Source organism: Podarcis liolepis (genome assembly GCF_965112155.1).
Source record: "Podarcis liolepis genome assembly, chromosome: 3".
Taxonomy (NCBI): Eukaryota; Metazoa; Chordata; class Lepidosauria; order Squamata; family Lacertidae; genus Podarcis; species Podarcis liolepis.
This window is the reverse complement of record NC_139557.1, coordinates 33,258,375-33,285,235: the sequence shown is the minus strand read 5'-3', so window position 1 is coordinate 33,285,235 and position 26,861 is coordinate 33,258,375. Positions and strand designations below refer to the sequence as shown.

At 41.1% G+C, this 26,861-nt stretch overlaps 1 protein-coding gene across 2 annotated transcripts in view; it reads left to right on the top strand.

The window, feature by feature from the left end:
- The window catches only part of NBAS (NBAS subunit of NRZ tethering complex), a 180,351-nt gene that overhangs the window by 86,713 nt on the left and 66,777 nt on the right, over positions 1-26,861 (top strand). For both annotated transcript variants that reach the window (XM_083495383.1, XM_083495382.1), the window contains exons 30-35: positions 1,001-1,230; positions 3,049-3,161; positions 6,791-6,904; positions 20,202-20,315; positions 21,006-21,163; positions 22,928-23,032. In XM_083495383.1, the coding sequence (XP_083351509.1) occupies positions 1,001-1,230; positions 3,049-3,161; positions 6,791-6,904; positions 20,202-20,315; positions 21,006-21,163; positions 22,928-23,032 (834 nt within the window). The remainder of the gene's footprint in view (positions 1-1,000; positions 1,231-3,048; positions 3,162-6,790; positions 6,905-20,201; positions 20,316-21,005; positions 21,164-22,927; positions 23,033-26,861) is intronic.

Here is a 26,861-nt window from a genome sequence, read left to right as displayed (position 1 = left end):
CTTGAGTGAGCCTTCATGTTGTATAATTTACCTTCAAAAATTTGACATCTTTTAAACATTTCAAATTATTGTCAGTCTTCTTTTGTTATAGCATGTAGACTTTATTGCTTATGGCTGCTAATTTCTATGACTCCTGAGAGATTTTGAGAGCAAATCAGTACACTTCTGAAGAAATTGCAAAAAGAAAATGGCATCTGGGATTTAAATCTAACTTTGAAATGTGCTTCTTAAAAAAAATATGCATAGCAATACGTACATACATCATGTCAGGGAAAATGTGATATAATTATAGCTCTTACTTCAAGATATTAGATTTGACTGGAGTGATGCATAGACTTTAATATTAGCAACCTATCAGAGTAGCTTGGCAATTCATTAGTATAGGGGTAGGGAATTTGATGCCTTCCAGATGTTGAGCTGCAGCATCTGTCATCCCTAAAATTGACCATGTTGGCTGGGGCTGATGGAATTTGGAGGCCATCAACATCTGTGGGATGGTGATGGGTCCCCCTTTCTTGCATTCGTGTTGCTTCTAAAGGATGAAGATTTTGACTTATATACATTATTGGGTGGTGTTGCTTTTTGGCTTGTCCAAAACTGACAGATAATTTTCACGAAGGATACTTCTGTTCAGATGTTTGTGTGGGCTTTTAAACTGTGTGTACGTTCACTGCACAACCCCATTTGCCCCATCATCCTGAATAATCCCCGGCATAAAGAGTGGCTCCCCAGATATGTCTCAGAGTTTCCTGCAGAGATTCCACTGTCAACTCTCTAGTGCTGCCTTGGTAGTCAAATGAATGGAAAGGGTTTCTTGAGGGCAGCAAATTAGATTGCATTTCCATTTCAGCACATGATTTGTCGAAATCTAATTGATATCGGTCTAGATTTAGACGAATGCTGTTCCAGATATCCTCCCCTCCCCAAGCAGATAGCCATACTCATGTATTTATCAAATAAAAAAATTGCTTGTGTGACATTTGCTCTTGTCATTCTAAAGATCTTTACAGAAAGTCTTCTGTGTTCAAGTCGACTGGAGAACATCCATTTAGCTGGGCAAATGATGCACTGCAGCGTTTGGTCAATAGATCCCCCTGTCAGTGTTGCTTCTAAAGGAAAACCACAGTACAGAGTTTGCTATGAGAAAAGCATTGAATTGGTTTTGGCTGCTAGCAGAGAATACTTCAATTCTTCAACCAGTCTAACTGATACATGCATGGATCTGGCCAGGTACATTTTATTCACACCCCCCCAAATCTTTTAGCCTTTGGTATTTGCTTAGAAAGGCAGATCTTTTATGATTTTGTTCCCTTTTGCATACTTGAGTGCTTTCCTTCGATGCTCAAGCATTTCTAAGGCAACTTGTTCTTACTAATTAGTCCCTGGTGCAATTAGAATGAGGTAATACGTCTTTTGCCTAGATTATGCTTGGCTCATCATGAAATGCAGGCACCAACACCAATCTGCAAATACTAGCTAATGGTTTTGGAAGTGGAAATTGTTATTCTACGTATGTAACCATTACAGCTATGGAAAACCAAGATGTTTGCCTGTAAGGCCCGTATAAGTTCAAGGGACGAAAACGAATACAGTCGTACCTTGGTTTTCAAACAGCTTGGTGCTCAAACGTTTTGGCTCCCGAATGCTGCAAACCTGAAAGTGACTGTTGGGTTTGCGGACTATTTTTGGAAGCCAAACGTCCGATGGGGCTTCCGCAGCTTCTGATTGGCTGCAGGAGCTCTCTGCAGGCAGTCAGAAGCCGCACTTTGGTTTCCAAACATTTTGGAAGTCGAACGGACTTCCGGAACGGATTCTGTTCAACTTCCAAGGTATAACTGTGTTTGTTTTGTTGAAGGAGGCAGCAGGGACCTTTGGCTTATGTGCCAAGTTTTGTCCGCCAGGCCTCCTCGTTTTACTCAACAGACTTTCCCCTCAAAATCATACCCACCTTTGAGATGTGCAGTTGTCCGAGACGTGGATGCATGAAAGCACAATTGATAGCTGATGGTCAGGGTATTGAATCCTGTTTGGAGTGTCTGTGCAAACCTTTCTTGGCTAAAATGAAGTCCTTCCCCCCCCCCCTTTTGTTTCAGCAGAGGTTTCAATTGTACCTCCTGGAGCAAGATGTGCCTTCACTGTCCATCATAGATTCCATGAGAAAGCTGCTTTAATTGAAATAATTGTTATTCACTGTTGATGTTTTTTGTTGTTAGGAGGGACGGTTACCACCTTAGCTCAGATGAAAGCTCTCTGCTTCATTATCTAGCATTAACAATTTTCTAGTGATGCTTTCATTTAAGTGGCAATCATTTCACAATGGTTTCTTCTCATTGATAAGATCAGCACACCATTACAAGGCATATTTAAAAATCAAATCAAATCTGGGAGTAGAAAATTTAAGGATTAATTTTTAACATTTTAAAAGTTAGCACATCCCCACATCAGCCCCAGAAAGATATCTAAAGCACCTAAACAATTTTAATTGAATAATTTAGGTGTTATAGTTCAGCTGTTAATAGCAACCTTCACTTTCTTAATATTAGTATGTTTCTTGCCTTTATAGCAGAAGAGTTACATTTGCTGAACTGTGCAGTCATGCAATTCCACTAGAGTTTCACTTGGAGGGGAAAAAAATTATGAACCTATGCCAAATGAATTTTATTTTTCCTCCTACTTCATTCATGTACAAAGTAATTGCTTGCTAAGTACAAAGCTTCTTTCCTTTGGCATGTAAAGTGCTTAGCTTTGGCCATTGATAAATTGATATTATTTACAATTTAAAAAATGCATCCGCAAAGAAATACGGGGTTATAAAGGGGATCACATTATATCAAGTGGCAAATTTTTAAGCCTTTATAATAGACCCACCACTTTGGACCCATTGTAATGCTTCACCAGTGCATGCTCTTGAGGTTTCTGTGCATAGCAACAAACCATAGTTTCGTGTTGCATGTTTATCACACTGGCCTTATATAATGAAGATGCTTCTTTTTGACTAATTGGGAAAGCTGTTTGAAATCATTAAACATTTATTTATTTTCTTCTAAGATCCTGCTTACAGCTTATTACAGACTGCCCACCTGTTGTCCAAGAGGAGTTGGATCTTATCCGTGCTCTTAGCTATCTTGAAGAATTTGGTGTGAAAATCTTGCCATTACAAGGTAGGTAGGGTGTGATAGGGTTTGTTGAAATGTCTTGAATGCTAGTTATATAGTTTCAAATCTTCACATTTATATGTACCATGTACACAATGCTGTTTTTCTAGAAAAAAAGGTGCCGGAACTCACCATGAACACCTCCTTTGTTTTCTTAAAATGACAACGGCGCCCACCTGAGAGGTGCCAGAACTGAGTTCCGGAAAGTTCTGGCTTATAAAAAGCTCTACATATACAACATCTTCTATCATCAATTTTCCTTACAGCATTTTTTTAGAAATTGCTTGCATCAGGTATAATCCAGTTCAAGAGAAACATTTTAAAGTCTCATTGGATTTTATTAAAGAGTTATGCATCAATTTTTCCTGTTTAAATCATTTTGGTTGGCTTGCACCCACAATTGCTTCCCTTTTAAATACACACATGCACACTATACAGTTTCTTCACTCATCCCCTGCTTGTGCTGCTGTTGTGCTATTATGATTAACATAATCTCTTTACTAGTAATCTCTGCAACAGTGCTTTGAAACGCTTGGTCATTCTGGCAATAGCCTGGTTGGGAGGTTTATTGATCTTCATCTTGAGTCTAGGCCTAGGGAGTGGACAAATGGGCCTTTCTATTTTATTATTTTGTCAAAGCACATGTGCCAAGAAGATTAACTCAAAATAGTTATCATAACCCGTAAGACGTCCATTGCACATCACGGCTTTGCAGTAACAATTTAGTTATGTTTGGAAGGAGGCTTTTACTGCTGTTTGAAGGTGCCTCCAGAACTTGGGCTTTTATTGATCTCTTTTATTCCCATGCTTTACTGCCCAATAAAACTCTATTTTTATTTTATAAATCATAACAGCCTTATGACAACTGACATATTTTACAGGTGCTATCCTGCATTCAACTCCTGTGACCCTCCTGTCTTCACTGTTGTGTTAATGGATTTGTACTGCTAGAATCTGGATGAATAGTCCACACATTTTTTATTTTTTTAAAACAACAACACAGTTATGTATTACATAAAGCTTTTGTGGTATTTTACATCTACCCTTTAAAAGTCCAAACCATGTTCAGAATATGCAAGTAAAGGACTAGAATCGAGTGCTGAATTTTGAGTCTGGTGTTTCTTAAAAGTTTTCTCTTATTCGGTTTTGAATGTGCACCTATTTGTTTCAATCAAGTCAACCTGTTTTTAGATATTTAATTCTGCCCGCTGGAAGCAAACATTGTAAACGGGCTTGAATAAGAAATAGTACACAGTGGTTGGTCTCCAGCTAAGTTTTACACAAAGTAGACTCATTGATGTTAATGAACATGACTAAGTTATGTGCATTAATTTCAGTGGGGCTACTCTAAGTAAAACTTAGTAAGTAAATAAGTAAGTAAAACCAGGTAAAACCACCCAGTGAGTTAATATGCTCAATTTGACAGCTGTTATGTGCAATAGCTTCACCCCTGATCTGATGCCCTTCAGCAAGACACTTTAGTAAAAGCCTTCATGGATCAGGTCTTTCATTTGAAACCTAGATTCTCCCTGAGGCACGTGTTCCTCGCACAGTTCTGATTAATCCTTCACAGAAAAGCCTTAACCCTAATCAAATATATAGAAGATGACGTACTGCAAGTTTGTGCTCTTTCCAAACCATTGGTACTGGGATATTTTGCCAGAACACAGCAACCCTGTCTCATATACAGCTTCTTGAGCACTGAGGGCAGCCAGGGACAGTGTGAAATTGAATTATGCATTCAAATAAAACGTGCATGGATTATTATTTAAATCTTTTAATTGATTTATATTATTCTTTCTTACTGTTTCTAATATGCATTTTTTTAAAAACCGTTTTACTTAATTGATCACATGAGATGTTGTGAGCCACTTTGGGCACAATTTTGTGGGAAAGTGGCATACAAATGATGTTGATGGCTTATTAGTTTCTTGTTTGGCTCTCATTGCTGGGGTTTTACCTCGGCCGAAAAGCTTCAGTATTTCTGTGTGTTTGCCATTCAGTGGCATGAGGTACAGTTAAATCATGAGGTTAGCAGGGACAAAGCTCATAAGCAGGACTGAGAAATTCTGTGGTAATTCTGTGACGTATATATATAAAGTAAGATCCAAAAACTGTAAACTTTCAAACTAACTCAAGTCTCTTCCATTACCCAAATTACATTTTGGATGTTGTCCATGGATTACAAACAACTGCTATCCCAAATGCTTGCTTGAGGGTGTATCAGGGTTGGTTCCACTTTGCCATTTTCAAGCTTAGATTTCCTGCTTCATAGTTCATTCCCTGCAACCTGCCATTTTGTCTTTGCCACACCATGCCAGTCAGCTGTGAATTCTTCAGTGCTGGTACTGCTTTCTGCTGTCTATTCCCCCCCCCCCCTTGAGACATTAAAGTGCACTGTCAAGTTACTTCGTGATCCTTCTGTCACCTGAGAACGACTAATGCTGCAATTTATTTCAGAAAAAGTACCTTTTATGTCATGAATGTGCACACAAGCACATGGCTATATAACGGCTGAAGTGGGTCCCGAAAAGGGGACAGGGTCTGATTCTCAAATAATTGCATCCATTATGTTTTGGACACTTTAAAGACTACCACGCAGGAGTTAAAATGGGTGAAAAAGCTGCCTGTGGGTTCCTAATGCTTTAAACTAAAACTTTCTTAACTTGGAAAAGCCACTTTTAAGCATGAGTTGTTCTTCGTAGAGTGCACAGAATAATTCGTGCTTCTTCTTGCATTTGAATTTGTAGTCATCTGAACTAAGGGGTGGTAAAGGAACGAGCTTTTCCTTCCCAGACGCAGAGGCCTCTTTCTCAGTGGGGTGGTAGACCTGTGTCTGGGCTGTACAACCCCAGAGTGGAGGCATGCACAGGTCTGAATGTTCTCCATCTTGCTAAATTACCAACCTTTGCACATCAGTGATGATGTCCTCTCTCTAAATGGAGATTCTCTGTTTGCTTTGTAACACACACACACACACACACACACACACACACAAAACCTTAATGAAAACTAATTAAATGGAGATTTCCCCGCTAAAATATTTCTTGGGGCATATCTGCAGCATAAGAAACAAAGCACTTTCAAAGTGTATTAATATTTTATTGAAAGAATTTCTATTATAAAATAAAGTGTAACAAAGAAAAAAAACGAAAAGAAAAAAGAACAAAAGTGTGCAGAAAGAAACAGTATACAAAAAAGCAGTGTAATATACTCCCATACGTTATTATATAAATATATATGATGTTATTATCCTAATACATAGGCTTTTAAAAAAATGTTTTTATTAAAGATGCTATTAAAAGCCTACTACATTCTGTATAAACATTCCAAATGTTGTCATATTTATCCAAATAAAGCCTATGTCATGAGTTGCAAGTGTTTTCATATTGTCAGTCCATTGATTGAAGAAACTTAAGCACTGGAGATATTGTTTAAAACTTCTCTCCCTCCCGCCCCAATGAGTGAATGCATTCAGTTGCAGTGGACTTTTAAACCCAGATATCGCCCCTTCCGGGAAGTTCGTAATATTTGCGTATGTAGCTTGCATGTGCACTTAACTTTTTCCTGCCTTCATAAAAAAATGCACTGTCTTTTGTGACATTGCCACTTAATATAATGTATTTTCTTACTAGTGCGCCTGTGCTCTGATCGACTCAGCCTTATCAAGGAATGTCTCCTGCAGCTGCCAACAAGCTACAAGCAATCTGCCAAGCTCTTGGGACTTGCAAATTTGCTGAAGGTTGCAGGTAAAATAAATGCTGTAATGAAATTTATCCATGTTTTATGTTGAAGGTGTCCAGCTTTATGGGGGATTTCTTCAAGGACTTTACTCAAAGATCCTGTCTTCAGTGAAGCTTCATATATTGCATCATTGCAACCTTCCTTTCTAGATAAATACAGATTGATTGATTTCAATTTAGATATAATTTGGAATTTCACACACAGCCCTTCCAACACAAGTAGAATACACCCCAGCGAGAGTACAGTTACCACCTAGTCAGATGTTAGTATTAAATCCCACTTTAACCCGTGTCAAATATAAAAAACAGATATCCTTTCTGTGCAAACAAAATGTATTCTATATCCTATAAAAAAACGTAGGTTTTACTTGCAGTCCATCTTTAATCCTGTTGCATCGTATTAGTGAACTGATGCTATACTGTGTAAAGCTTCTTTTTAAATATATGTATCATTGTTGTTAAATCTCAAAAAAATATTCCAAGACATTTATCATCATATACAGTTTTTTCCAAACATAATAGTATTTTATTATTTCTTCTTGAATTTCCACCCCTCCTTTCTTGATGTTTGTTTTTTAGCTGTTTTGCAATACATCTGTTTTTATTATGTAAACTTCACTCTCATTAGTTCTTTCAGTAATTCACTGCTTATATTTCAAATCCTGCCCACAACTTCACTGTGCAATGGTTCTGATGCTGGATCAAATTACGTTTTTTGTTTTGTTTTGTTGGCTAGCAAAGGTAAATATTTGATCAAACTTTCACTTGGAGAAATTGGATGAAGCTGATTTGACTATAACTTCCGCTTCCCTGCTCTTTCACATCATCATATCAAAAATGAATTGAAAAATGACATGGGCCAGATCCAGAGTTAAGTGTGTGCATTAGGGCTGCCAGAAGCAAGCAGTCCCATACATTCCTTCCCATGGCAGCTTTCTAGTTCCCTGAAAATGTTGCGCTGAGGTTTGGGGCCACGTTTTGAAGTGGGTAGACTGCAGCTTGTGAAGCTCAGGAGAGAAGGGGGGACAGCTGCTGTGAAGATAAAGAGCGGGGAAATCAGCTTGGGCCAGCTTAACTCCAGAGCCAAGCTGTTATTATGTAATAATGTTGTTGATACCCTGCTATCACCGTACACAGAGCCTTGCCATGTAATTTAAGCAAAACACAAGTTCCTGTACAGTGGAGCTCACACTGTGTTTGTTGTCTTGGACTAGTAAATGGCACAAACACCTTGGGTTACAGGCTCCGCTATCCTGGAAGTAGTACCTTGGGTTAAGAACTTTGTCCCAGGATGAGAACAGAAATCGTGTGCCGGTGGCACAGTAGCAGCGGGAGGCCCCATTAGCTAAAGTGGTACCTCAGGTTAAGAACAGTTTCAGGTTAAGAATGGACCTCCGGAACGAATTAAGTTTGTAACCAGAGGTACCACTGTAAAGGTAAAGATAAAGGACCCCTGGATGTTTAAATCCAGTCAAATGTGACTCTGGGGTTGCGGCGTTCATCTCACTTTCAGGCCGAGGGAACCGGCGTTGGTCCACAGACAGTTTTCCGGGTCATGTGGCCAGCATGACTCCAGCTGCTTAAAACAGGTAACACAGAGAATCCATGCGGTTGTTGGTGGTGGTAGTGTTCAAATCAGACCGTTAGCCTTTGGCAGTCTTCCCTAACCTCCAGCTATTCTGAACTGCAGCTTCAGCTATTTCTCATCATTGGCCATGCTAGCTGTGGCTTATGGGAGTTGTAGTCCAAAACATCTGGAGGGCACCAGGTCGGGGAAAGCTGGCCCGTGTGATTGCCATCACACTTCAGCACATCTCCTTTGCCAATCTTTACAACCCTCCATGCTTCAAAGGACAGTTTGCTGAAGCGGGGAGCATCCTCTGCTTTTGCAGCCCTGGGAAATCAGGTCTCTAAATCCAGTGGTTGTCAGTCTGCCCCTGTGCTGCCTTGCTCATGTGAGTAATTGGGAGTAAGTCTCAGTGGCCAGTGTGGCTGGGTGGTATGCATCGTTTGAAGTCGATATTGCAATATCAGTTTCATAATTTTGAGCCTGGCGATATATTGTGAATCATGATGTCTTGTCTGTGCGTGCGTGCAAAAATCACGATGCAGGAAAAAATGTGAAGCCCACCAGTGCCTCTACATAGCTCCATCCATATTTCAGACATCGTGAATATAGCACGATGTTTGGCTGGTGATATATCACAGTGTTGAAAACCAGATATTGCCCTGACCCTAGTGCTTAGGAGACACGCTTACTGTTTATTTCCTTTTCAAAAACCTCAGTGAAAATGTGACTTTTACCTCAGGTATCTGTGAGGTGGATTTAAGGATGCCGGGGGGTGGTTTAAAATATCATTCGGAGTAAGCTTAAGCCATGGGTTCACTTGAATGAGTTAAGTAATAATAATCCTGGTTGAATTCTGTATCTAAAAAAAAGAAAAAAATCACGTAGTGACTTTATTTTGGTTATAGTAGGCAGTGTTTTTGCCTTTAAACATATCCTCATGGAGTCATTGTTCATCAGTCCTGCTGGTTTCATAATATAAGTAGGAATAATCCCATTTTTTGTCATTAATGTTTATCACAGCAGCGTCTGAATCTGTTCACTTTTGACATGAGTAAAAAATGCACCACCATGGGCCTCCGTTCTCAGATTCTTTGAATCCCTGTATTTCTTTGTTACACAAATTCATTTAGAAGACTGCATCTCCCTGAGGGGCAGCTATAACTCTGTGTAATTTCTTATCCAGCTATTTTGTATACCTTCCTACCTCCCACACAGGATACTTGAGAGTGTAATAGATCGTTAGTTTGAAGCACACTGCAAACTTTAGATAACTATCAAAGACTTTAATTAGGCTTCTGCTCTTTAAATTATGCTATGCTGGATATGTTCTTGCCCTTCACATTAAAGTCTACAGCAGCTTGCAAATACTCAGGAAAACCTAGGTGTTCCTTGCATTCTGTTCTTGGTGGCTTGTTAGAACATTTATTTTAATTATAGACTGCCTTCCTCCTGAAGTAATAATAGCGTTTTTATATAAAAGCAGCATAAATATATCCTCTTAAACCATCAAAGATGAAAACATCTTGAACCCTCTTTTATTGCTGCTGGAGGTCTACTTTGAGGAAGGAACGTGCAGCCCTGCCCAGCTAGTTAGTCACAAATCTACAGCAACCACTCCTTAAACTTTTTCTCTCTCCCCTCTGGGTTTGCAATGTTGTGTGTGTCAGAGAGAGAGAGAGAACACAAGACGGCTACTTGGCCAAGGGCCACCGCTTGCTGTGTGGGTCTCTACTACCACCATTCCCCAGTCTTTCAGAAAGAGAGAGAGAGAGATAGAATAGTCTTAACAGTATTTACAAAACACATTTATGATTTCTTTCTCTCTCTTTTTTGGAAATAGTACCCCCTGCAGTTTAACAGCAAGGCAGCTTACAACAACCCCCGCCCCCAATGCACAATAAAATTGGGATAGTGAAATGGAATTAATTACAGATAGCTAAAATAAATGAGAGAAACAGCAAAACAAACCTCGGCAGCAGGAGAACGATTGAAACAACTAGTTCCTCAAAGAACAGCATTAGAAACTGAGATATGAAAGCCAGGAGCTAAATGGCACCTTAAACCTAGGTTGCGGGCGCAACAACAGAATGTCTAGACTTGCCTTTTTTACAACAAGAATACAAAGCCAAAAGCGAACGAACTGCAGCTAAATCTTACGTTGGTTTTTCACATGGTCTAGTCCAGGCATAGGCAAACTCCAGCCCTCCAGATGTTTGGGACTACAATTCCCATCACCCCCTAGCTAACAGGACCAGGGTCAGAGATGATGGGAATTGTAGTCCCAAACATCTGGATGGCTGGAGTTTGCCTATGCCTGGTCTAGTCTTTCCGCTGCCTGCCTGCCCCCTAATATTCTTAAGAGGGTCTCTTCTCCAGTCTTCAGAGAGTAGCTGGAATTGGGGAGGCAGAAAAAGGTCCTCCTTTCCTTCCACTCTGCAGTTTTAATCTGAAGTCTTAGGTGAGCTCAGAAACTGCTTGCGCTAAGGAAATTCCCTGTCCCAAAATGCGCCTAGAGCAAGGGGAATTTCACACACTGCCAGAGAGGGAGCCGACTAGGTGAACTAGACCAGGCTTTCCAAATGACACCTTCAGAGGTCTTGGTTCCTCTGAAGGCAAAGAGACGATGTTCAAAGCCTCCAATGATTAATGGTGAAACCAGACTCTAAGGGGGGAATAGTTGGTCCTGGTACCAAGCCATTCATTTATTATTATTTTTTAAATCTTTATTAAATGTTCAACACATCTTTACACAACAGTTTACCGTGTTACAATTTATGCACATACACTACATGGAAAAAAGAAAAATACAACAAAAAATAGAGGAGAAGAAAAAAGAAAAGAAAAAATAAAGATAAGAAAGAATAAAGATAAGAAATATAAAATAAACTTGCGATTGTTCTAAAAAAACTGAATCTCATTTGTTATTTCTCACACAGTATCATGTTATTGTACTTTGTTTCCTTAATTTCCTTCAGAGAAAAATTCTTTAGTTTATTATCTATACATTACAAGAATCATTCAAGGTCTGCCAGGAGATTTTTGCTCTCATAGTAGTTTTTCTAATATTCTTTAAATACTATCCATTCTTTATTCACCCTTTGCATTGAGTACCCTCTGACTCTCCCCGTCGTTTTTGGCCATTGGATGTATTCTGCCATTTTTACCTGCTCTTTTCACCTTACTCTTTATGTACGCAACATCTGCAGCCAGGATTCTGGTCGCAATGAATTGGAAGAGTGACATTACACCTTCAAAGTCAGAATGGCAGGTACCAAGCCGTTCATGGGTTAACTCATGCAAACCAGCATGCATTCATGGGTTAATACATGCAAATACATGCAAATTGCTCCTGTCTGGAAGCTCTGCAGCCTGCTGGAGCAATATGCTTCGGAAAGCTGCCCCAGCATTTTGCACCAGCTAAAGCTTCTGAGTTCTTTCCATGAGCAATCCCACTTAGAGCACGTTGTAGAAAGGGAAAATGGATGTGACCACCACGGCAGGTATAACTGCAAACAGACCTGCCTTCTCCAGGTGTTTGAACCTTGGCTCTCCTTATTCATTGTGAGGAATGCCTTTCTTGGTGACCTACATGTTCTCGGATGGGGCACTTGCTAGATAGGTACAATGGCCGCCTCAAATCTTTAAGGCTGCAGTCCTATACACACACCTATGGAAAAGTCCTATTAAGCTTGATGGGACTTACTTCTCACTGGACATATATAAAATTGCACTGTATGGGTTTTATAGATCAAAACCAGCTCTTCCGATTGTGCTCTCCCCCCTCCCCCAAAGGGGAGCCTAGCAAATTCACTTTAACCACTTCTTCCTTTCCCCAGGCGGGAAAATCAGCAGAAGATTTAGGGAAGACAGGATTGCCAGTACGGCCAGATTGTGGTAGCCAAGCATGAACGATGGTCTTGGGTCTTTAGAATAACAGCTTGTAAAGGCTTACAGCTGAAATGTGAACCTCATCTTTTTGACTCCTTTACTTTGGCTTAAAGAAAAAAAGCCAAATTGCTGCAGAATGTGTTAACAAATCGCAAGGAGTGGCAGCAGCGATTGTCACAGTGCGATTTCAGACAATTGCTGTCGGAAACTGGTTGTCAGACAAACTTGAAGAATTTTATTTTCAAAGAACTTTGTCCAGTAAAGCAGTATTTGCCTCAAATGTTGTTGCATCCGAAGCACTCCTAAGGATAAGCGCATGCATATATATATATATATATATGTGTGTGTGTGTGTGTGTGTATAAATGTGAACTTTGTTTCTAACAGCACAGAACGTTTGAGATTTACAGTGGTTTAGCTTGATTTTAAAAGAAGCAGATTACCGTATTTTTCTGTGTATAAGACGCCTCCATGTATGACGACCCCTATTTTTTTTTAACCCAAAATTAAGAAAATGCACTATCCGTGTATAAGACAACACCTTATTTTAAACTTCAAAAAATTAGGAAAAAATATAGTCTTATACATGGAAAAATACGGTAATTTTAAAATTCCCAAGAAATAGCCTAAAAAACTAAAGCTGATTCTGGAAGGTTTCCCCCCTCCTTTTTCATACCAATACAACTAGCACTGTTCTTCCTCTAATACTCTTATGCTGGATATAAAGCATCCATATTCAGCTTTCAAGAGTGCAACTCCCTAAATTGGTTAATAAACTCTTGCAGTGCATGGCCTCTAATGGAAACGCTGACAAAGCTTTTACTATATTATGTGAATGTTGCCTCCAATAAAACTTAATGGCACCTATAAACCATGGCCATAAATTAAAATGTAAAAATCAAGATTACACTTATTTGTTCTTTATTATATGAGGGCGGAAGGTGCTGTTCCATATAACCAAGAGCGTTCCATATAACCTGTAGTGTTCTCTGCTATAAGAATAAGAGTAGCAAAAGGGAGCTATTACAGCACGGCTTGGGCATACTTAAAACCAATGTTTCCTGACCTTACCTCATTTCTGGCATTGTGTGCGATTGTTGCTAGTAAGTTGGATGTTCAAGGAGTTGGGACACTGCTTTGGGTTTTCTGAAGCAAACTCTGGTTAAAGTAAACCTAAGCTCCTGCAGCCAATCGGAAGTCGTGGAAGCCCCGTCGGACATTTGGGTTCCAAAAAATGTTTGCAAACCGGAACGTTTGCAAACCGGACTGGTTTGAAAACCAGTCACTTCTGGTTTTGCAGAGTCCGGGAACCAAAATGTCTGAGTAGGAAGGCGTTCGGGATCCAGGGTACGACTGTACCTCTATATGGTTTGCAACATCCTAAAAAAGATCACAAATAAAAGTAAAATGCCAAAAAATACAGTATAAAATACAGTTTTTAGAGTGGCACAGGCAATATACCCTCTGAAACATCTATATAAAGTGGAACAACTAACACATAGGGACCATGATAACTACTGGCAGATCCAGAATACTGAAATTCAGCAGAGACAGCGAGACCCACATACCATACAGTATATACAAGTGTGTGTTTATAGGTCTGCTATCTCACCTGTAACACTGAACATAGGTGGGGAAGAATCCCACATTTGATAGGTGGGGGCAAGTTATCCCATGCAACCCTCCCCGATTCCAAGCATTACTGGATATCCAAACAGAGCATAATGTTAAGTGTGTCTCTTCACTTAACATTTTATGATTATTTTTTAAAGAAGATAATTATTGGAATTTTAGAAAGTGGGAAGGAAGGAGTTTCTTCTTCTGTAGTCCTGATGAAATTTGCTCCATTGGAAATCTGGCTGGGGCACTAAATCAGATGGCAGGATGCCTTGACTTCCCCTGCCCATCTGCCAAGGGTGCTTTCCAGCCCAAAGGAAAGCACACAGCAGAATTAACACTTTTGTTGTCAAAGAACGCAGTTGCTTCTACAGCTCTGGAGACCTACGCACACCAGTCTAGCATCTAGGCAGCTATTTCCAAGTCCGCCGTCTATAGAGCAGTTGCCGAAACTGAGGACCCTTACTCCTCCACCAGTATATGTACCTTCTCCAAACAGGCTGTACTCACGTAGCCGGAGACTATGCCTGCATGCAAGCTGCCTCTGCTTTTTCTATTTCAGTTCTCTCCTGGTTCCGGGAGACAGTGGTGCATTTACCTGCCCTGCCTCTTCCTCCTCTTCCTCCATCTCTGAAGTTTCCCCTGCCCCTGATGTTTGCCTCCTGGTGGGTAGAGGTCCCCACAGACCACCACCCCCTCTCCCAGATCAGTCCCCCTTCCCCTAGTTCACACACACCAGTGTCCTGCCAGTCCCTTGCACCATTGCTATCTCCCATAACATTAAGCATAAACATCAGGAATCCTGTTGATCTTCTGGCAAGAACCCCTTTAGCATTCCTTGCCCTCCAGGAATTTCAGACATCATATCTGAGATCTTTGTGACTACCTTCCCATCTCTGTCCGTCAATTGAGGCCTTCTAAAACCACCCCCAAGATCTTTTCTTGGAGCTGGTTGAGCAATATTGTTCATCATCTTTATTTTTGAGTGTTGCAAAAGGCAGAAAGCTTCCATGCCACTCTATCTCCAGCTGTTTTTGGATTACAGCTCCCGTCATCCCTAGATAGGAGGACCCAGTGGTCAGGGATATGGGGAATTGGAGTCCCAAAACAGCTGGAGAACCTAGTTTTCGAAACACTGGCTTAGATCTTTGTTAAAGGTTATCTGGTGGGAGCATCCCATAGGCAGAGATCGGCTAAAGGCATTCCTATGTCACAGAACAGGGACAGCATTTAGCACCAGTTTCTTTGCTCCTTGAAAATCTGCTCCAGTGGTTTGGAGGACCCTCTGGAGCAGTATAAGGAGCATGCAAAAGTCCCCTTGCCCATACTCCATTGAGACCTTCTGCTGGATGCCAGTCTCCGCAAGGAATGAAAAGAGGCCTTCTGCTCCCGGGGCCTATATTTTCCTCAAACATCTACTTTTAACGGCTAAATTCTGTAACATATATGCATTTGGAGGGCAATTTCAAAGGTGCAGGGAATCTAGGACCACTTATCTTTTGACAAAGCAATCTTGAGCAGCGATTCTTAATTACTGTTTGTTTATTGCCTCATAACGTTAAAAAGACCTGGCACAAATGTTATTCAGGGCTGCCACAAGCTGCAAGAATTGCTATTTGAGTCATTAATTTCAGAAATCCTTTCTAATTAATTTTTGCTTCAAAATGACAGTGACATTCATGGGAATGAAATTAGTTTAGCAAGCTAATGCCAGCTCTGGCACTGGTGATTAAAAGAGGTTTTCTGCCCCCGAATCTGAAGAGAAATTCTTACATTCTGAGCAATAAGTAAAGATGCAACCTTTATTATCGGCAGATATCTGTTCCCTTCAAAGTCTTTCTAGATGATGATTGGGTTTTGGTTTTGGTACAAGGATTGTATACCCAGGTTTCACCCCTCTTCTGAGCACTTCCGTTGTGTGGAAGGTGATTTTTTTTGGCAACAATTTCGGTAGTTAGTATGGGGAATACGACTGCAGGAACCTCCCACTGTTCTTCAGTGGTTCTGGTGTTGAGCAGCCGGTAGACTCATATTTTAAAAACCACCAAAGGCATCAGCTCTACATTTCTGCAATAAAATATTCTAGACAGGTCAATCTCGAATTCCTTTAGAATGGCCTAGCTCAGAGCGAGTGTTTCCACCTGAAGCAATTTCAGATGTGCAAAGGTTTTTCCCAACGAGGGGCATTGCAGCCCATGCATACTGCAGGGCAGCGAGCTTTTACTGCCTACAAGAGCTGTCCCTCAGCCGAGCAAATCAATCATGCTGCTACATAGAAATTTGTTTGGACCTAAGGCCCTGTTGCACCGGCTTGCAGATTCGGCATTTGGTATATGAACTCTGCAGGTGGTAGTAGCTTAGCAGAAATCCTGCCCTAGGGAGGTTTTCCACTCTTTCCCAGATATCATCAGTTAAGAATGTCCTTCACTTGAACCAGTGGGAAACAAGACTGTTATAAATTTTCATTCTCAGCTGTTTGGGGGGTGGGGTGGTCTATTCAGACAGTAATTAGGATTATATATTACTCGTGAACCCACACGTGCCGGGTGTGGTAGAACAACCTTTTCTTATCATCCATGGTGGTAGTTGTTCTTTAACAGGTCACAGTTGTAATTTTACCAATTGGAGCCTCTTTTATGGAGTGGTATGGGTTTTTCTTTTTTGCATTCGTAGTTTATGACTGTTCCAAGCTCTGGGCTCAGCATGAGATGAAGTCCATCCCTCTGGTATCATCTGCAGTGTGACTTAGCCTCTCCTCAGCAGGCAAATCCTGCCATACAAGAGTTCCCTATCCCATAACCACTCCAAGTAGACTTCATCATTTAATCAGTTAAGATTGCTTGTTTAGCTGATCAAAAGTGTGTGTGTGTGTCTGTGTGTCTGTGTGTTTCAAGGCAGTAAATTCACAGGGCACCCAATTTTTCAAAGTGTATTGTTTTGAATAGAACTACATACTAAAAACTTGCAGATGGCAACCGCCATTTTAAGAAGCATCCCTCCGCTTTCACACACAAGGAGGAATGCGTATTCTAAGATGATTTAGCTGATGATTCCTATAACATATGGGCGCATCACGTAAACAACAAAGGAAATACTCACTGTTGTTTTACTCATGCAAATGACTAAAACCCACATGGTTTGTTTGAAGGGAGATGTTCTTAATATTCGTTGGCCGCACCAGATTTCCCTTCACGTGGAATGATGTTGTTGTTGTTTGAGGGGAAACGATGCTTGCAATGTCTTTCTGGATGCCCAGTGCATAGTCTTGCAGTGTCCAAGTGTTCTAATAAGTGTTCAAGTGTTCTAATAAAGGAGAGATGGACAGGCCCAGGGGAGGGGAATGTGGCCCTCCAAACTTACCAATCTGGCCCTTGGAGGGGTCTGCAGCCACACCTCTTCATTGACCATCCTGGCCCTGCCTCTTGCCATCTTTGAGTGTGTGGTTTTTTGCCTGGCTGTCATGTGTCCTCACACTCTGATAATGCCTCTTTCTTTCCCGGATGGAAGATTGTGTGTGCGCACGTGCAAACTACCCTACTGTGAAAAGGTAAAATTTGCATGCATTGCTCCATCCACTTTCACCTCACCCACCATTGAAATATGGTCCAGAGGGGAATTCTTCCCTTAGACTCCTGTTTCTGAAGATGAAGGGCTATATGGAACTTGCCGAACTGACCGGGAGACTCCGAGACCAGAGAGAAGAAATGGTGGAAGACTGGAAGAAGTTTAAGGAATATTTGAAAAAATATGCTAATATTTAAACCCTAGAATAACTTGGGAAGTGGATATGGGCTGTAGGGTTAGAAGTAGAAGATAGGGTATTTCAAAATAGTATTATTTGTAAGTGATAAAATGTGAAGTTATTTTAAGTATGATTTAAAAAATGATGGTTAAAAATTATGATATATGTAAACTGCTAAAGATGAAATAAAATGAAAATCAGATAGGTGGGACTTGGGGAAGCCAACTTAACAATGTTTAGGAAAATAAGGGTATGACAAGAATTTGTTCGTATTGTTTGTCTTTTCTGTCTGTGTTTTTTATTTGTGTTATAAAATGAATAAAAAAAATATTGGGGGGGGGGATAGACTCCTGTTTCTGTTTTAGTGTTTTTCCTATGTTATCATTTGAGAAACCAGGGAGGATGAGCAGAGTCTTTGTGTGTCCTTTGCAAATTATTTAAACTCTTCCCGCAGATGCATGCAGTCTTCTTCAGAACAGCAGACAGGACCACCTGCCCGGTTCTGGGTGTTCCATGTCTTAAGACATAGCACTTGATCAGTGTTTAAACAGCAAAGGCGATTCAGGAGGGAGAAGATTGTTAAGGCCTCATTGCGTCCTTTTAAAGTGGCAATTTGACTTTTTAAATTGTACCTGTCAGGCGTTCAAGCATAAAACTGTCATTAGGAAACAATTTTGCTTTTATAGTCCTTAACGATATGTACATACGCACACTTTCCATTGCAGGATTCCATGAGGCTGTCACAGGGCTGGTTTGATTGGAAGAATGAAAGGGAGATACTTGAAAAATCTTCAGCGGGGTATGGCTTCAAGCGACGCCATTCTGAAGCCTGCAGAAAAGCTCATTAAATTAAATTGAACAATTCAAACTGCATGTTTCAGGAGCTCCAGTCATGATGCTTTTAGTATACAGTGGTACCTCGGGTTAAGAACTTAATTCATTCCGGAGGGCCATTCTTAACCTGAGGTACCACTTTAGCTAATGGGGCCTCCCGCTGCTGCCGCATGATTTCTGTTCTCACCCTGAAGCAAAGTTCTTAACCTGAGGTACTATTCCTGGGTTAGCAGAGTCCATAACCTGAAGCATCTGTAACCTGAGGTACCACTGTACCAGCAAGGAGCAGAAACTAGAGGAAACTGTCAGGGAAAAGGAGACTGTCACAGGATAATTCCTGCATTTTTGATAACTCTTGTAAAAATACGTGGAGCAAGAAAGAGGCTACAGTTGTCGTTTATTGCTAACTTCGCTTCGGCAAACTGCTCAGGCTCCATTAAGGAAAAGTAATTTCTCCCCCACATCTAAGTACGTCCACGTTCCTTTCAAACAGAAACAAATCATTCTTTATTTATTGCCTTAGCGGATACCTGAGGAACAATTTAAGAAACTTACATTAAGCACTCACATTGGGCTATGGCTCCTTCCATTCTCTCATGGCGGTTGAGAGGCTCGTCTCCCAGTTGGGTTTTAAATCTGTTAGGAAAAGTGTAGGACCCCATGGAAGCCACATGCATTTCACCTCAGCTGCAATGGTTTTAAAGGTCACAATTGCTTTATAGTCCTAATTTTGAAGTTATCCCTTATTTTAGAACGGGGAACCTGCGGTGCACCAGATGTTGTACACCACACATTTAAAACACATCCCACTACCCCAAAGAATCCTGGGAGCTGTGATTTGTTCAGGATGCTGTGAATTGCAGCATTGTGAGGGGCAAACTACAGTTCTCGGGATTATTTGTAGGATGAATGTGCTTTAAATGTCTACTGTGTGTGCAGCCTAGGACTGCCAGCTCCAGCCAACATGGCCAATGGTCAGGCATTCAAGTCAACAACACATGGAAGGCCACAGGTTCCTCACCTTCTAGAACAGTTTCCTGAACTTGGGTCTCCAGCTGTTTTGGGACTACAGTTTCCATAATCCCTGACCACTGGCCCTGCTAACTAGGGATAAAGGCAGTTATAGTCCAAAAGCAGCTGGAGACCCAAGTTTGGGAAACTCTGCTCTAGAATGTACTATACTTGTATATAACAGTCTTGGAGTGTGGCCCAAGGCTCTCAACTACCTCTTTGGTTTTGTGAAGACACAAAAATAAATGTGCTTCAAGTTAAGTATTTTTGGGTTGCACTCCGTGGTGACCCAGAAGTAACGGTCAAAATGACGTCACGTGCATGCGTGGAAATGGCGGGACGCGGGTTGTGTTCGCTTCAGGATGCGAATGGGGCTCCAGAACGGATCCCGTTCGCATCCCAAGGTACCACTGTAGTGGGAGATTCAGGGTCTGAATAGACTCTGGTTTGGAGCTTTAAAATGAACTATTTTGGTCGATTTGCTTGGTGGCACCTCTTCCTCTTCCTGCTATTGCCATCCTTTGCATTGTGTTCACACATAATTGTGTGGGCCGCCCATCACATTCTTCGTTACTTATTTATTATTACTAATCCGACGTTGATTTTCTAATCATTTAACAATAATTCTGCTAACTTTTGTAGGTGATGACCAGATGGAGAGAAAAGGACAAGTTTTGATTCTGTTAGTTGAACAAGCTCTTCAGTTTCAGGATTACAAAGCAGCAAATATGCATTGCCAGGAGCTTATGGCTTCAGGTGGGAATGAATTTCCTCTTCTACCCCCCTCCCCAACCTCCCCCCCAAAAATTATCTTGTGGATTTTCTGACATTGTATAAAATGGCAAATATTTTGAGAGGACCCTGATGAAGTCATTATCAGAGTAGAGCCACTGAATCCAAGGCACTTGAGAAACGATTAATTTAAACAGTCTATTTCAGCGCATTTACTGTAGAATATAAATTGGATGAATAAAACTCTTTATCCTTATGCAAGCTGGCAAATTACGGTTTTTTGAATGCATCAGCCTCAAAGTTGGATACATGAGGTTCCTCTTTTTGTTCTATTTTTTGAAGCATTTCATGGTGATGTCTGCTGCAGGGTGATGGAAGTTGTGTAGTAATGAAATGTAGTTGGGTTCTATACAGAAAGAATAAATTGAAGGCAGGATGGTGTCTCTGATAGCTAATGTACAGACATGATCATGTTTCTGAGCTGTTAAAATTCATATGCAGGGTACAGAATCAATGTATCTGATATGGAATGAGGTCAGGCTTTCATAACCATTCCATTGAAAACTGAATTGTGGTACTCTTCAAATTTGAAATGCTGGTGTAATTTCAATTTCTGATTGATTCATTGTAATCTCAGTCCTTAATTTGAGTTTTCTCAATCTTTGATCTTAATTTCAGTTTTGTAATTGTTTTGTTTTGTTTCATCCATATCAGGGTACTCTAACAGTTGGGAGGTTTGCAGCCAGTTAGGACAAGCCGAAGGTTACCAAGACATGGCCGTCCGACAGGAGCTCATAGCCTATGCTTTGACACATTGTCCCCCAAGTGCCATTGAACCGCTTCTGGCAGCGAGCAGTGCTCTGCAAACTGAGGTCTGTCTAGATTCTCTAAAAGCCTTGTTTAAAATGCACAACGAAACAAAAATAATTCTGTTCTGAAGTCATATCTCCTATGCTTTGTTGCTACTGGACTGAAATACTGCTTTTAGCAAATACCTGGGTTGAAATCTTGTTCTTTATATATACCGTATTATTCTATGTATAAGTCTAGGTTTCCCCCTAAAAAATAATGTCAAAAATTTGGGGGCATCTTATACACAGATACACCTCCCCCCATTTTCTTAAATCGGAGTCCACCAAAATAGGAGGCATCTTATACATGGGGGCATCTTATAGACGGAAAAATATGGTATATGGTTTTGGTTTTGAATGAAGTTCCATTTTCAACATGTGGCTTCCACAGTTCTTTCTCAAAATTGGTGTTAGTCCTAGAGTCCCAAGCCCTTGAGTTACAACGCTGGTCAGAGTGAGCCTGCGCCCATTGAAAAATGTAAAACAGGAGTTTCAAGCTCATTTTAATTTATACGGTAGCTGTTATTAAACAAGCCTTGTAAGTAGGCTCTCTGTGTGTCAGGTGTCAGTGAAAGGTATGCCCTCACAGGCGTTTCTTTCTCTCTGGGACAAGGGGATTTGTTTCAAGAAGCCTCCTTATCGGGACCCAACGGATTAGCATCAGGGGAGCAGCTTAAGTATCATTAGACCCTTGCAGGCATCCTGGCAGGGTTAGACAATTGCCAGAGTGGTTTAACAGCCCATTGCTCTTCTCCCAGAGGAATGGGAACTGCCATTCTGTGAGGGAAATAGGGGCCTGCTAACAACTCCCACCAAGGGGCGCGGGTGGCGCTGTGGGTTAAACCACAGAGCCTAGGACTTGCTGATCAGAAGGTCGGCGGTTCGAATCCCTGTGACAGGGTGAGCTCCTGTTGCTCGGTCCCTGCTCCTGCCAACCTAGCAGTTCGAAAGCACATCAAAGTGCAAGTAGATAAATAGGGACCGCTCCGGCAGGAAGGTAAACGGCGTTTCCGTGCGCTGCTCTGGTTCGCCAGAAGCGGCTTAGTCATGCTGGCCACATGACCCAGAAGCTGTATGCCAGCTCCCTTGGCCAGTAAAACAAGATGAGCGCCGCAACCCCAGAGTCGGTCACAACTGGACCTAATGGTCAGGGGTACCTTTACCTTTACCTTTAACAACTCCCACCACGGGTCACAAACTACAATTCCCAGGATCCTTTGCAAGAAGCCATGACTGCATAAAGTGGTTATGATACCAATTTAAATGTTTCCTCCAGGTGGGGCCCCAAGTTTCTTGCTATCAAGAATCACATCCATCATAATCCTTCATGGTATATTATTACTAGTTCTATGACGATGTCATACTTTGCCACTATTCTCATGAAATACATAAAATGCGTTTAACAGTGTACCTTCACCCATCCCAGCCAGGTTCTTTCATTTATTTATTCATCATTGTAAGTGCTGTTTGATATCTGACTTGTCATCTATTTAGAGACAGCCAATGCTACATCTTTCTTTAGATTTAGATGAACAGATAGATGAGGTTTGTGGATCCTCCGGTATCAGAAATCTGGTTCTTTTTAAAATTTTGTTTGGAACTTGATACTGTGTTTGTGTATGCACACACACACACAAAACCCTGGGGTACACCACCGTCTGCACATAAGACAGAGGTGGCTGGGCTTTAAATAAGCAATCTTCAGAAGGGAAGTGGCTCACCACACTTTATAACTTATAAGTTATAATAAACAATTTAACAGCTAGGTTATTCGTTTTGCCTTAGATTCTTTATCACACAGTCAACTACCAGATCCGGCCTCCAGAAAAATGGGAAAACATAAATACCTCCAGACCTGCAAGTGGAATGAAAACAGAGTCTTCTGTAGAGGTAAATTGTGTGTGTGTGTGTTTGTTTTTTAAAGCACTGTGGATTTTTAAAATTCATTTGGATCTTTTAGCCTGAACACTGGTCTAGCGATGGAAACAAGGTGAGCTTAGGAGCTCCTAGTTTCTTTCCTCTGTTCCCCTTTCATCAAGCCTTTGCCTCTTGTTTTTCAGTTTTTTGTTTCTCAGCACATTACCAGCTTTATATCTGCATTTCATTGACCTTCTGCAGTCCCTGTTCCTTTAGCTTTTCTGTCTTCAAAGCCCTTTTATGCAGAGTCAATCAGTCAATATTGTTTATAGCCAATGGGCATCGCAATTATGTAGAGTCTCCCCACCTTGGCTCACAACCTATGTTGTCCTCAGCACTACTTGGGGCTTTGGGGTCACACAGCTGCAATTGGGATGGATAATAATAATAATAATAATAATAATAATAATAATAATAATATTTATAGCCCACCCATCCGGCTGGGTTTCCCCAGCCACTCTGGGTGGCTCCCAACAGATGAAAAACATAATAAAACATCAAACATTTAAAACTTCCCTAAACAGGGCTGCCTTCAGGCAGAAATTCGATCCAAACTGACAAAAATAAGAATAAAAATGCCAGTTTGCCACTCGCAGTGGTTAGCGTGTTTATGTGGGTGGGTGGGTGGGGGACACACAACTAAACTTTTGGGGCAGACAAGAGCCAAAGAGCTTGTTCATAAAATGCATTCAATGCTAAATCCGAGTGCATTCTAAATGTACTAAATGTATTCCGGTACTCAATTGAGAGCGCCAGCGTGGTGTAGTGGTTAGAATTCTGGACCATGACCTGGGAGACCAGGGTTTGAATCCCCACTCAGCCATGAAACTCACCGGGTAACCTTGGGCCAAGTTGCTGTGTCCCAGCCTAAGCTACCTCACAGGGTTATTGTAAGGATAAAATGGTGTGGTGAAGACTGGGTATGCCACTGAGTAAAATATATAATCATATTTTCTTCTGTTTAGACCACGCAGTAACTATAACCAGAGTCGTATTTACGGGAGGACAAATGGGGCGGTTGGCTGGGGTGGCAAATTTGAGGCAAATCTGTTGTCCTGGAAGAGAGATAAAAGAGAAGCTGACAGGTGTGTTTGTGCGCTTGTGTAGACAAGCTCCTTGTTGGCTTCATAATGGCAGCTAAGTCCTGCGCAGTGAAAAGGCCAGCTTCCTTAGGTTGGAGCCAACTTGAAATCCTTATATGTGCCCATGTATTTTTATTTTTATTTTCTAAATGGCTATGCTTTGAACAGAGGAGCTGCATCATGAGGATCTATGTCACCTAACCTGATTTATTATTGTTTGGATAGGAGTTTACCCAAATATTTGCTGAAGTTAGACTGAGATGGCTAAATCACCCATTTCATTACACTCGGGTTACAAAATTAAGAGAGATAAGCCTTCTGTGTGACCATGCGCAACTGGGAAAATGGGTATGCTGTCTTTGCTGTGTGGTTTGTCATGTATTTAAGACTTTGTTTTGAAGAAATCTTTCAGCAAGATACAGAGAACGCCTCTGTAATTGCCTCTTTTCTTCCTTTTACCTTCAGCTGCAGTTACACATGGAAATAATTTCTTCATCTACTTTAGAAGTACTCAGACAAAACCAAAAATAACCCTCATTATAAGCAGTTTAAGGCCTTGATTAGTCAAAAGTATTTTAGAATATTATAGCCACCATTACAGGATTATTTAAAAGATGGTGTTTAGCCGTAAAATGGTGTGTGTTAGTCATTAATGGTTAAAGTAACAATTACAGTAAATCACGACAAGTAAATGGGGGGCAACTTTACACATAAGCCACTTAATACTAATGTATCTTTTTGTAGAGACAAGTATTTTATTTATATGTCATGGTAATATGAAAGTATAATTACTGAGCACGGTCTTATTAACACGGGAAGGTGCTTACAAGTGGCCATGTATTGCTCCAGCCCTTAAATGCCATTTTATTTGCTTTTTATAAATGCTTCACTACAAATACTTGTAAAAATTGCAGCTTGCTTTCTTTAGGAATTCATCTGTAATGATAGAGCTACAAATGGAATTATTCACATTTGTGGATAAATAACTGGGGGGGGGGGTTGGTGATGGAGAAGGAGTATGCATGGATTTTTTAAAATTTATTGTTTTGGTCCGTAGTCTCGTGGGTTTATAGTGGCTCATGTGCATCTTTATAAAGACAGGTGTTAAAGGTAAAGGGACCCCTGACCATTAGGTCCAGTTGTGGCCAACTCTGGGGTTGCAGCGCTCATCTCGCTTTATTGGCCGAGGGAGCCGGCATACATCTTCCGGGTTATGTGGCCAGCATGACTAAGCCACTTCTGGTGAACCAGTGCAGCGCACAGAAACGCCGTTTACCTTCCCAATGCCAGAGTGGTACCTATTTATCTACTTGCACTTTGACGTGCTTTCGAACTGCTAGGTTGGAAGGAGCAGGGACCGAGTAACGGGAGCTCACCCCGTCGCGGGCATTCGAACCACTGACCTTCTGATCGACAAGTCCTAGGCTCTGTGGTTTAACCCACAGCGCCACCCGTGTCCCTCTAAAGACAGGTGTTACTTGAGCTTAAAACAGGGCACCACTGAGGATGCAAAATACTGTTTCATTAATAAATGGCACTGTTCCCTGACATTGGATTAACACGGGTTGACCCTGACAACTGCCGGGAAGACCAGAATCCCCTTTGTATGCAAACACCAAAATTTGTCATTTTCATTTGAGGGAGGGGTAGGGCAAAGGAAAAGAAAGAAGCTGTGGTGGTGATGGGTGCTGTGGAGGAGAGAAAGACGAGAATTTGGAGGTGGGTTGAGAGAGGGATGTTCTGGTGATCTTGCCCAGCTGCACTGCATTCCGTGAACTGCATTGCATGGCAGTGATCACTGGGTAAGAGTCTATTACTTGTGTTAGCTAGAACTCTTTGAGCCAAGCTTGGTCTTTAAAGGGGTTGTCTCTTCTAACTCCTGCGTAGAAGTAGCATGTAGATGGTTTGTGCACCACTCTCTCCCTCTCTTGTATGGTCTTCCCATCTTCTCTTTTTTGAGCTTCAATATGAGCCCAGGTTGCTGTTGCTTTAGCCCAGCCAATGCTTTGGCAGTGCCAATTTCAAAGATCAAACCCCAGATTTCATGATACAAGCGTCGCATATCTAAATCGACACTGGGCATGGTCTCCAAGCAGTGATTGTGAGCAGTTTGCGGACTCACTGCAGCTTTATGAGTTGTGTGGTCCAAACTCCAGGCATAATAGCAGGAGTCTTTGAATTCAATGGAAATTAGTGATTTAGTTAATATAAACTTCCAACTAGCCAGCAAATTGCAATGGGCTAACAAGCACAATCCTGTGCAAGTCTCCTGAGTTCAGTAGAAGTTACTCCCGGAAAAGTTTAGGTAGGAGTTCAGTCTTAATCATGTGGACATCTGACTACATTTTCTCAAATATTTTTTACTGATGACCTGTCCAGTATCAACAGGCAGGATGCCTCAGAGATGAAGTCAGGAGAGTCATTGTGTTTTGCACAAATATAAGGTTGGATTCGGGGTAAGTTAGTTCAACAAGCTCCACAGGAATCAGTGGGACAAGTTACTCGTGACTAAGTACTGATTTCATTGGGAACAAAGCATACCTAACTTAGCCTTGGTTCCAAACTATTGTGTTATATGCATCAGAAGTGTTTATGGATGCATGCATATATATAAGTTGAGTCATTTGATTCCTCTCAAATTTTAATACTCCTCCTTGTCAATCAGGAAAGCGTCACTCTAGAACAGAGCTTTCCAAACTTCTCATGTTGGCAGCACACTT